This window comes from Trachurus japonicus, chromosome 11 (genome assembly GCF_045865225.1).
Source record: "Trachurus japonicus isolate A0001 chromosome 11, Traja_1.0".
NCBI lineage: Eukaryota > Metazoa > Chordata > Actinopteri > Carangiformes > Carangidae > Trachurus > Trachurus japonicus.
The window spans coordinates 15002262-15014457 of NC_140917.1; the positions used below are offsets into that span (position 1 = coordinate 15002262).

The 12196-nt window shown below is 44.4% G+C and overlaps 1 protein-coding gene across 2 annotated transcripts in view; it reads left to right on the forward strand.

Annotated features, from left to right (window-relative positions):
- epha10 (EPH receptor A10) overlaps positions 1-12196 on the forward strand; it is a 145896-nt gene that overhangs the window by 128081 nt on the left and 5619 nt on the right. For both annotated transcript variants that reach the window (XM_085791200.1, XM_085791201.1), the window contains 6 exons: positions 2888-3013; positions 4735-4920; positions 9507-9568; positions 10067-10183; positions 10609-10695; positions 11179-11331. In XM_085791200.1, the coding sequence (XP_085647326.1) occupies positions 2888-3013; positions 4735-4920; positions 9507-9568; positions 10067-10183; positions 10609-10695; positions 11179-11331 (731 nt within the window). The remainder of the gene's footprint in view (positions 1-2887; positions 3014-4734; positions 4921-9506; positions 9569-10066; positions 10184-10608; positions 10696-11178; positions 11332-12196) is intronic.

Consider the following 12196-nt stretch of genomic DNA (forward strand, 5'->3'; position numbering starts at 1 on the left):
CATATAAACAGGCACAAAGACGCCTGTTTTTGTTCTCTCTATCAACACATGCTCTCTTGAGTCCACTTCCTGTTCTGTTCTGCGGACCCAGCTCTCACTGTGCTGCAGGTCCGCCTTTGTCCAGGAACAGGAAGTGTGTGAGGTAGAGAGTGTCATATAAGCCCGTTCCGTTCCATCTGTTCAACCACCAAACTCTTCACACACATTCCCCATCCTTCTATTAACACAGGAGGACAAGTGAAGAGACAGAATAAGTGAATAAATGAGTGTGTGAGTAAAAAAGTAAAGGGAAAAAGGAGGGTGTGAAGGGTGGTGGTGAGCTGGCGGAGAGAGAGAGACTCATCGTAAGTGACACTGCTCAGGACATTAGTTTTATGTCAGAGTATGTGACCTAGAAACATGCAAATGGGGGGTGGAGGAGAGGATCAAGACTCATCTACAGACTCCGTTAATTGACCAGTTCTAGATAACATCCAGAGGCTGATTGCATGTAGGAGACAGACAAAGAGAGGAGGTGTCCGGGGAAATGAATGGAGGAAAAGATAAAAAAAATAAAATAAAAAGGATGATGCAGAGTTTGCGGCCCTTTGTCTTGGATGAACATATCTGGGGCCGGGGCTGCTCGCTCTGTGGTCCGCTGAAGATTATGCAGCCAAGTGAGAACATGCTTCAGTTTCCCCTCAATCGCTCATGGCCGCGACACAGTTAACCCTGAAAGCAATCAGCCACAGAGTCGATGGAGCGAGAACACGCCTGTGTGTCGTGCGTTTTGCAGCCATTTTCAGCCCATATTGTTCATTTTATGTGGCATGTGAGCGCTCCTTCTTGTGCATGTGTGTGTGTGTGTGTGTGTGTGTGTGTGTGTGTGTGTGTGTGTGTGTGTGTGTGTACTGTACAGCTGGTTTTTAAGCTACAACGGTGAGTTTGAAAACCCTATTTGACAGAAAAGAGTCTTCGATCCTCCACTCAGGCCTGGCCTTGAATAGAAAAGGTTTCATTTGCTTCATAATTGGACTTTTGGCTTTATTTGTCTATGTGTGTGTGTATGTGTGTGTGCACAAACAGTGCGTTTTTGTACACTCAAGCAAATGTGTGTGTGTGTGTGTGTGTATGTGTATGTGTGTGTGTGTGTGTTGGATCAATAAGCCGTTATGAGGCAGCCAGTATAGGATCCTTGAGGTCGATCTGGAGCTGTAATCACATTTCAGAGCCTGGGCCCAGCTTTTGGGAAAAACCACCAAGCATTTTCCAGGAAGATCAGCCGTGGCCATGTTGTAACAAGGGTCAAAGGTCATGTAATTGAAAACTAAACCCGATTGGTTAATAGTTATTGGCTATCTGCTGGCTAGTTTATTTGCTAGTTGTTAGTGCTCGGTAAATACAACAGGCAGTTGATAAAGAAAACAGGAGGCGCGCTGAGAGGCTGTGTAGTGTTTTTGTTTTGCTGTGCACAGTCAAACAGTCAGGGTCAATACCACTTGCAGTTCTAAATGTCAGCGTCAATTTCCAATTGTTGTGTCTCATTAATGTCACAGTAGTGATTTGTAGAGGTCCTTTAAAGAAATGAGGGAAGGTAATTACAGCCTTTTTTTGATTTGTAGACTGAACAGAGCAAAAATAAAATCTATCTATCATCTATTATGACTGAACACCATTTTCTCTGATATTAAACACACAGCTGCTGTTCGCTAACAAGCTGTGTAGCTCACGGTATATCACTTTTAGACTTAATAGGTTATTTATCAACCGTCACGTTGTGATTCGAGGACATACAATCCTTTTATTTTTAGATTTTTTTTTCTCGCTGAGGTTTTAAAGCTGTCACTTTTCCGCGTGGCTGCCTGCTACCCAAACTAACACTAACATCAAAGCAGCAAGCCAACTACAAGTGCAGTGGCACTTTAAGGTTCCTCTGCCTCAGCATTTTACTGTCTATTATGTCCTGCCCCAGTTTCTGACTGAGGACTATATTGTGTTTGTGTGTGTGTGTGTGTGTGTGTGTCTGGTATTTTGCATATATGCATGTGTATGTGTGTGTGTGTTAGTGAGATAACATTTTGAGGCAAGACAAAAACCCTGGTGCAAGAGCCTTGTGATCTAACTAAAGCCTTGTGGAGGAAACCCAAAGTCGGATTTGAGAAGTCGGAGCCTTTGATCTGGGTTCGCCTCTCTGGCTTTGGAGTTCGCAAGGTCAAATAAACACAACCGAAGAATTAGACAAGTTATGAATACATAAACTCTGGCGTTTTGTGTCCAAAAAAAAAAAAAAAACCTCATGCTGGGCAGTTTGAATGTAAAATCAGTAGTTTTATGGCTATGTTGGGTTGTTATAACCACAGATAACTAAAGATTTCAAACTGAGATATTTCCTTAGTGGAGTCTGATGGCAGAAAATGTTTCGGCTATCTCCAACATCAATGGTAAAAGTCGGGTATTGATTTCAGTCTGTGGATCAAAGAGCAAAGGCTTCTTCCTAGACACAACATTTTGGTCTTATGTTGAATAATCACAGAGAGAGAAAGAGACGGAGAAAGAGAAAGTCTTTGTTGAAGGAGGCAGACGTACCAATTTCTCCACTGACTGCAGCCTCAGTGGAGCACAAAACCGAGCAGACATGAAGAATGTTTGGCTTTGTGCTGAGAGAGGGTACCGCCGGGGCCACAGACGTAGTATACAAAACAGTTGTTGGCTGTATTTATTTGCCCGTACAGTTTAATGATATCTGAAATTTAGAGCGTTTTTATCTATTTGTTTGGTATCATGTGGATACTGGGGACTCTAGGCTTGTAGCATGTTTCTTTGTACAAACACAGAGGACCATACATTATAAGACAAGTCTCCCTGTCTCACGTGTCTGTGTGTTTTTGTGGGTTTGTTTCCATTCCAGTTAAGATCCCAACGCGGAGGACCTACATCGACCCAGAGACCTGTGACGACCTGCTGCAGGCCGTCCACGCCTTTGCCAAGGAACTGGACAACTCCAGCATCAAAATAGAGAGAATCGTGCACACAGGTACAGGATTATACAACTGATACTCTATTAAATACTAAAGGGTGTCTGTATTACTGTCTGTTATGTTTTATGTTCAAAATGAGGAAAATCAATAAAGAGAGTTGAAAAAAAAACATCTCTCTGGGCATCATCCTAGTATTTGGTGTTGCATACCTCTCTGGCCACAAGAGCAACCAAGAGAAATCAAGATACAAGAAAAAGAAACCAACCATAACAGGCACTGAAAACTGTCTGACGTAACTAAAGTGCAGCAACTACCTCTCCCTGTATATTAATGTGAAAACAAGCCAAACATCTCTTGACATTTGTAAAGGCAGATAACTGACAGCACAAGCCCATCAGCAGGCAGGAGAGGAGACAACATAAAGGCTGGCATAATGTTTAGAATAATCAAATTCCATTCATTTATATTAGAACTGCATATATAGAGAATCATTACAATTCCTGTCACACACAGAGAATAATTATGATTCATGTCCCGCCCCCTCCCGCTGACTGTTTTTCTTGTCCCGTCCCAACCCCTTGATGAATAGTGACATTGACTCCTGCTGGATTCCCAAGGGAATTCAGTGACCCACAGGATTCCTGAGATATTGTCTTGCCTCTTCTCCTGACTGAGTCTCAGACACCTGTGGGAAGTAGTTGATGGTTTGTACTCAAGTGGGTTGGTAACACAGTTAAGATTGTAGTGCTTCGATTTATAGAGACTGACAGCTCAGCTGTCAGTGCTGGATGTGTAGTGAAGGCATACGACTCTTTCCTGGAGGCAGTAGGTCCCATTGTGAACTTAATTCATATCAAACTAGATGTATTAGTTTGTTGTTGTACAGTAGTTGCACTACTCGGCAGTTCAGTACTCGTCTTTTGAGAAATGGATTGAAAAAACGGAAAAAGTAAAAATGAAAAGAGATATATAAAAATATGGCTCAAGCTCCTAAAATACAGAATTTCTCAGAATGCGGTTTTTTGTGGGACCCTCCCTATCCACATGTTTCAGTCTCCACATCCCATCCAAGTTAATAATGTAGGGTTCCTGTTCAGAAAGGACATCATCAAGGTTATTTTTCAGATTTTTTAAAGTTCCCATCACAGCAGATGTTCTACACCTGTTTTCACAGGAGTTAATGGCACAGTAGAAATTATCAAATGTGTTGTTTTATTTTAGCAGAGGAATTCTGAACATTGCTACCATTTCCATTATCACTATGAACAAAGGCAAGCAAACTGAGCAGCTACTCTCCACAGCTGCAGCGCTCCTGAGCCAACTCGAGGTGTTTTTGAACTTTCCCACAACCTGCCCCGAGACAAACTGCAGAAGGCCGGTTCAATGAGTCCGGCAACTTACTAATCATCGCCAAAATTGAGCTGGCTGTTATATTTGACCCGTCTGTGCTTGATGTTTCACTAGTTCACCTGAACCGTACCCCCCCCCATCTTTGATCTCTTTGATCCCTTTGTGTTTCGTAGTTCTCTCCCAACAGTGTCTGTTCATTTGCGTCATCTCTTTCCCTCCCCACTATGTTTGTATTTCACCATCTCATTCTGCTCAAACCTTCCCCCGACTCTCTCCACATTCCCACCTCTGTCTAACCCCCTGTTCATGTCTACTTGCTTTCTTTTGATATCAGCAGCCTGACCTCTTTTTTTTTTCCTCACGCTCTCTTTGGTTCTTTCTCAATCAATAAAGACCATGACCTCTGTTTCTTTATCTCCCCCTACAGGCGACTTTGGCGAGGTGTGTCGCGGCTGCCTGAAGTTGCCCAGTAAGAGAGAGCTGCCAGTGGCCATAAAGACATTAAGGGCCGGCTGCTCTGACAAACAGCGTCGCTCCTTCCTCAGCGAGGCTGGCATCCTGGGGCAGTTCGACCACTCCAATATCATCCGACTGGAGGGCGTCATCACCACCGGTAAGAAGGGAGGGAGACCAAGCAGAAAGCAGCACAAGTGACAGGCAGATTGGGAGGGAGGTGATACCACAGGGAAAAGAATGGGAAAACAAAAAAGAGAGCAGGTGAAGATGAAAGGAAGCACAGAAGGGGGGAAAAAATGTTGCTTTTTGAGGATCAAAGGGGGAATGGAACAGTTTGACCAGCTCCAGCATCATAAAGTGGAGTTCATCCCCTCCATTACCAAAGGAAGTGATGCTGGAGGAAAGACTGGAAAAAAAAATTACAGTATCACTTCTACAGAGGAGGTCATCATGTCTCTTTTGAAAGCACAGATGGAGATGGGAGGAAAACAGCGATGGACAGGAGGAGGAAGGACTGCGAAAAGCTCTGGGATTCTCCGACCACTTTAATATCACACACGTGGAGGGGGTCAGTGCTCACAGAGGAGAAGGCAGGACGGGAGGAAGGAAAGGTCGAGGCCTAGAGAGCGGGTGGCTGGGTGGTGGATGCTGCATGCTAGTGGCAGCCAAGCTACATCAGGGCCCATTTTCCACTGACAGATAGCGATTGAGGTCCTAGAGTGCAAACAGGATGGAGAGAGAGAAGTTGATGGGAGGAGACGTAGAAAAGAGACATGAGAGACACAGAAGTTGAGGTAGAGGTTAATGGGAATGGCAGGTGAAGGGAGAAGCTTTAAAGAGTTTGTGAAGTTTTTGTTGCTGCTGCAGTGATGCTCAGTGTGATATTTGTGTGTGTGTGTGTGTGTGTGTGTGTGTGAATGTGTGAGAGGGCACAGTGCCCGAACACACTCTGTGCTCAGTAGGATGGCAGCAGATGTGCAGGGTACAGTAATTGGTGCTAGAGACCCAGCGGGGCCCCGAGATCCACTCCAATCTCTCCAACCATCGTCTACACACACACACACACACACACACACACACACACACACACACACAAGCGGTCCCATATGTTCACTTCTCTTTCACTATCATTGACACACACACACACACACACACACACACCTGCCTGCTTGTCTCCTCACTTGGCATGAAATCACACATCCATGCACACAAACAGTAAACACACACACAACCACCCACATACTGTTAGACTACAAATCAGCTGCTTTACATCACTTACCCCCCCTCGGCCAGATCCCCACTCAGCCCCCTGTCGTCCCTCCACACACACACCTAGCCCACCTGCAAACCCCCTCCACCTCCTCCATCTATTAACTTTAATTCAAAGCCACATGGAAACACGGGTGTGTCCCATTCAGCCTGCAAAGCTTCATCCTCCTCCTCCTCCTCCTCCTCCTCCTTTCTATCAGTCCTGACCAGCCCCATGCTCCACCTTCTTACCGGCAGTACCACCGTGACAGGAAAAGGGGATTATGGGAAATGCAATGTGGTGATTTGTTACCGGCCCCGAGAATATGATTTCAGGAAGTATTTCCACCTCGGGGTAGAAACACACAGCAACTAGCGAGGCTGCTACAGTAAATGAAGTTTTCTGCTGCGGCTGCTGTTTGAAAGCTCAGTGATAAACATCAGTGCAGGAGCTACGTTTGATCAGATCAGTAAATACAGAAGAAGCAGCTCCAAATTGTGTTTATTTACAACGTGCTGCATAAATCGGATCTGAGGCGTGACTGGTGACTGCTTCACACTCCTCACTTTTCACTACTTGTCATAGAAAATGAATGGAGGACGGTGACAACGCCTGGATCACCGCATTCTGAGGGTTTCTAGCTTTTATTTTCTGATATCGACAGCAGGAGGAAAAGTTCCTCAGGACTGTTTGAGTGTGAGAATATCACAGAGGAGCACTGTGGGCTTGGTCCTGGTCACAGTTGCCATGGGTTCACGTCCAGCCTGTGTCCCTTTGTTGTGTGTCATCCCCTCTCTCTTGCACCGCTGCCCTGTCTAAGAAAAGGTAAACAGTATATCACAGTACATCATTGATAGATTCTAAGTTTTGATTACTACACTGTAATGACTTAAAACCCAAGAAATAGCCAAGAAATAACAATTAATTGCATCATAATCTCTAGAAATAGCCTAAAAATACCGGCCAATTTCATAGTAATGTCGAGAAATACAGTATTGCCAAGAAATAACGATCGATTGCAAGGACTTGGTGGAGAAAAATTCTGGCCTTTCCTAAAATTCAAAGCATGAAAAGCATGTGTAATCTTTTGCCTTTATGAAAAACATGATATTACTATGAAAATGGCCATTATTTCTAGGCTATTTCTTCACATAACTATGCAATTAATTATTATTTCCTGGCTATTTCTTGACATTATCACGTAATTAACGGCCTGAAAACTAAGGGGTTACCTAAATTTTTATCATGGATCCATTACACAGTGTATATTAGCATCATAGATGTAAGTTAAGATGGACTGTGTGATGTCACCCACAGGTTTCTGAAGAGCAGTCTTGAGGTTCAGTGCTCTCTGCTCTGACGTCACTCTCTCAGCAGTATCTGACTCTGCTGAACCCGTGGCTAATCTAGACTTCAGTACATTCTGGCTTATGACAGGGATACACTCACCCAACTGTCACGCAAAGTGACACTCCCTCAATTATGCAAAACCTTGAGCCTTAATACAATTTTACTGAGTCAGTTATGTAGAATATCACCCTCCATGACCCAAAGAGATGCAAATATGCTGTAAACATGTTTATTCCTGCTGTAAGGTTGGGTGTTTTTAGGGGTCAGCCTCTAGTGGCCATACAAGGAACTGTAGGTCTGGTACTGCAGCGTTAGCTTTATTTTTCAGCCTTGAATTAGCATACATAGTAAATTGCATGCGTTATGTTGCCCTCCTCAAAAACATAAATGTGATGAGAACTAGTGTTTCAGTTTCTCTATCTTTGCCCCTGTTTCATTTCAATCTCCATATCTCAGGTGGCCTCAGTGACTTCATAGCAGAGGTAAAGTGCCCTCGTGCTTCTGTTGAGACAGGGAGACGAAGCTGCAGCTGGAGGACTGCAACGCAGAGTTGGACTGACATGAACCGAACTGAACTCTCGTATTTTATTCATGAGAGATGGAGATATGTTCCTACGGCACAACTGTCAGCTCAGTTCAGGAGGAAATAACCTCAGAACAGATCAGATAATTGACAATAATGTAAAGAGAATCAGTGTGAGTCAGCACTGACCTGCACTGGTCTGTGAGTGGAGAGGCTGAAATAGCTCAAATATACATCAGAGGCTACTGTAACATCCCTGACATCGCACTGTCACTGTCTCTCTCCTTTATCATATTTTATTATGAGAACCAAACCTGAGTGTCAGCCCTTTTGTTTATGCTCTTATGCTCTGTATAACTGGCTGTAACGTCAGTCCGCTTTCTTTCTGTTTCTACCAGTGGATGCGGTATTTTTTTTTCCCCCTCTCAACAAAGAGATGTTTCATATTCCATTTAGTTCCTCCACAAATCTGATTGAGTCTATAGACAGACGCAGCTGTGCCACAGTTTGAAACGGCAGAGCACAGTTCAGTTCAAGGATTCACTTTTATTGAAAAGACATGCAAGTGTGAATCTTATTTGTCTGAGGCAGCAGACAGCACTTACTGTAAACACCCAGTTTCTCCTCCTCCTCCTTCTACATTTCCCTCAGGATTTGCAAACTTCTGTCTTCTATATAACAGGATGTATTTGTAGCAGGTGACACATGTGTTAGAATTCCTGTAACCAGGCCCTTGTTTGTTATCTGTCACCCTGCACAAGTCACCAACACGCAGTGATTCAGCCCCGCAGCTCACATTAATTACATGACGGCTGGTGGATTGTGTGGCAGCGTCTCCGTGCTGACTCACGGTTCCCCAGTGTTGTTGGTTACTGTTACAAACAGCTTCCTGAAAACCCAGCACCACTGACAGACCATAGACCATGGTGAATATTACAACACAATTATCTTTTCTTTTCTTTTTGTAACATGACGGCACAGTAGCATCCTATCCCAGCATATTTATTTTCAGATAGCAAGTTGTTTACATATGTATCGAGCTTTACCCAGACTCTATCAACTTCCCATATTCCACTCTTCCTCCTCCTCCTCTCTCCTTGCTCCCTCTTCCCTCTAACTGCTGCAGTCTTATTATCCTCCTCTGTGCACTCCATAGCACTGCTGGATCTCTGCCATCTGTGCCTGGGCACACAGGGTGTATGTGTGTATGTGCACATGTCTATAGTGTATGCGAGCATTTGTGTATTCTTGTGCACGGACTCTCTGTTTTTTGTGTGTGTGTGTGTGTGTGTGTGTGTGTGAGAGAGAGAGTGTTTGAGGGTCGTTAAACTTGCTGAGACAGCCAGGGCAGCACACAGGTTCTCCAGGCTTCACCACAGTTCACTGAGTGAAGAATGGCTTTGCACAATGTCTGCCCTGCTGCCAAGTGGACTAGACTCACTGTGTTCTCTCCTTCCCTCCTGCCCCCCCCCCCCCCCCCCCCACTCCCACTCCCTCCCCCTGTGTCTCCGTCTCTATTACCTCTCTCGCTCTTGTTTTTCCTTCTGATTCCCACAATTTTTACCCCAGTTTCACTTGTTCACGCTCTGCTGTCTTGCTCTTCTTTTTTTTTTCTCTCCAGGTAACACCATGATGATCGTGGTGGAGAGCATGTCTAACGGAGCCTTAGACTCCTTCCTTAGGGTACGCTTTTTTTTTCTTCTTCAAAGTATTTGTGCATTCATCATAAATGTATTTGCAGACGCGTTTGCTTGTTGTCTAATCACAAACTAAAGCCTCATTATTATTATCTTCTGCTTTCACAAACAAGGCATTTTGTTCTAATAATCCTGAATTCACCACTATTACGGCGCAGTCCTGGGGCAGCAATACTTGTGCTTATTGCGGTAATAAGGAAAATGTACCATAATTAACAGCACAAATGGAGTGTTTCAGCTCAAAGATGCTGTAAGCTTATGTAAACGGTTATTGTGCCCCTCTGCTACTGCAGCGTGCTTTATAATGATATGAATTAATGGCCTGTTTGTGTTTATTCTACAACTAAAAGGATTCAGCTCAGTGAGCACAACATTGCGCTGTAGTAACAGATGTGTTTGCTCTTTTTTTTGTGTTTTTTTTTGGATCACTATATTCTGTACATTCAACTCCTTTTCTTTCTTTTTCCTATCTCCCTTTCCCCAGAAACACGAGGGCCAGCTGAGCGTAATGCAGCTGATGGATATACTGACCGGAGTGGCGTCGGGGATGAAGTACCTCACCGAAATGGGCTTCGTCCACAAACGGCTGGCCGCGCACAAGGTGAGGTAGCAGGTGGGAGGAGATGATGGAGGAGAGGCTGTAGGGAGGGTGATGTATATCTCGGGCCACTGCATGTTTTGGCAGGTGGGCTGCGGAATACAATTTGTCCTTGTCGGCAAACATCTTTTGACAATCACTCAGCTGTAGCTTTTTATTTGAGGAGCGTGTGAGGATGAAAATGATGAGATGATACTGTCGAAATCTGCTTGTCACCTCAAAATTTCACTTTCACTGGGTGTTTCTTTTGTTATAAGAGCCCGTCTGTCAAACAGTGGTCACGTCCTGGAAAACGGGACAACAAGACAATTAGCTCTTGTAAACAATCAATATTCCTTGGTGCGATAAGAGCTTCACTCACGGGGGGTCGGTTTGCTCTCACACTGAGATCCTTTCCCCTCCAAATCTGAACCAGTTTGTTTTCTCAGGTGCTGGTGAACTCCAACCTGGGCTGCAAGGTGTCTGGCTTCAGACCCCTGCAGGAGGACAAGATAGAGGCTATCTACACCACACTGGTAAGAGAAAGAGCATCATAAGGCAGAGATGAGTGTGTATGTGTGTGTGTGTGTGTGTGCTGCAGCCAGGGTGTTACCATCACTGGATATTTTACTTTATAATTTCCCATTTAATGAAGCTCAAAGTGCTGGAAAGTCTGTTGGTGTGAAGTTCACATATGTAGAGCTGATATTTTTAATGAGCCTTGGACCAAGTGAGAGTTAACACGTGTCATGTCAGGTTCAGGTTGAAGTCTTATAATTAAGCTTTCACAAAAAAAAGAAAAGATATGAGTGCCTTTTTTTCCCTGGATATTTTTGGGTTCCTCTCAAGGTGAACCCACTCCTCTAAAGATTCTTTTGATCTATTGAAAATGCGTTCAAAGCTTTTCAAAGAGAATATTAAAGCTTTATGTTTTGTGAACTCTCCACACCCTTTTTTTAAAAAAATGTTTTATTCTGGCTCTGCTGTGTCTTACCTCCTCCACCTGCTCCGTCCGGCAGCACGGAGGGAAGAGCGTGGTGCTGTGGACCGCTCCCGAGGCCATCCAGTACCACCGCTTCTCCTCGGCCTCAGATGTCTGGAGCTTTGGCATCGTCATGTGGGAGGTCATGTCCTATGGAGAGAGACCCTACTGGGATATGGGCAACCAGGATGTAAGTGGAGAGAGAGAGAGAGATTATTCTCTCCACTTTATACTCTATACCCCCCCTCCCCTTCATTTTTCATGTGAATATCTGCACTTTACCAGCCTCCCTCTCTCTTTCACCTCCCTCTGCTTCTCTTTATCAATGAACTCTGTATCCGTGCCCAGCTCGGATCTTATTAAAAGAAAGCCAAGAAGCCACAGTACCTCTGAAAGCTTTTGCAGGGCCTAAGTCCCCCCTCTTTAAGTCTGCATCAGCTCCATGACCAATCCTGTTTTCTCCTAAGGACGTGTTGACCCCCTTCCAGTGGCCTCCGCCTGTCCCCCATCCTGCTCTTAAAAGTGTTGAAAATCCCTCTGGAAAAATTCAGCCTTCTTTCAGGAAATGTAAAGCGTTCGCTATTTGAGGGGTTGAAGAGATCTTTCAGTCGATTGGACCCTGCCACTCGTCACTTGCACCCTATTATTTCCAAGTCAGTGTGGGTGTTTTTTGATGCCACTCCCACCTCTTTGCCCTTCAAAAAGAACACAATATAAAGTTTTCATTCTGCATTTTGAAGGACATCACGCCTCTAAAGCGTAGACGAAAGCATGATGCAAGAAAGAGATGAGAGTAGATTTTCTTGTTACTGAAGCCAACAACACACCGGGAATTAAATATCACCACAGCTCGTCGTCATCACTTTAAAGGTAACCATCACTCATCGGGTCCGAAAGCTGCAGCATGCCGATGCCCTCTCCAATTATTGTCATCGGATAATAATGTGTGATAATAATGCGGACAGGAGCATAGTTAAAAAGCAACGGATTATTAGTGTGTTCCACTTTTGAATGTCCAAAATTAATATGCATGAGTTATTCAGGACGGCACGTGA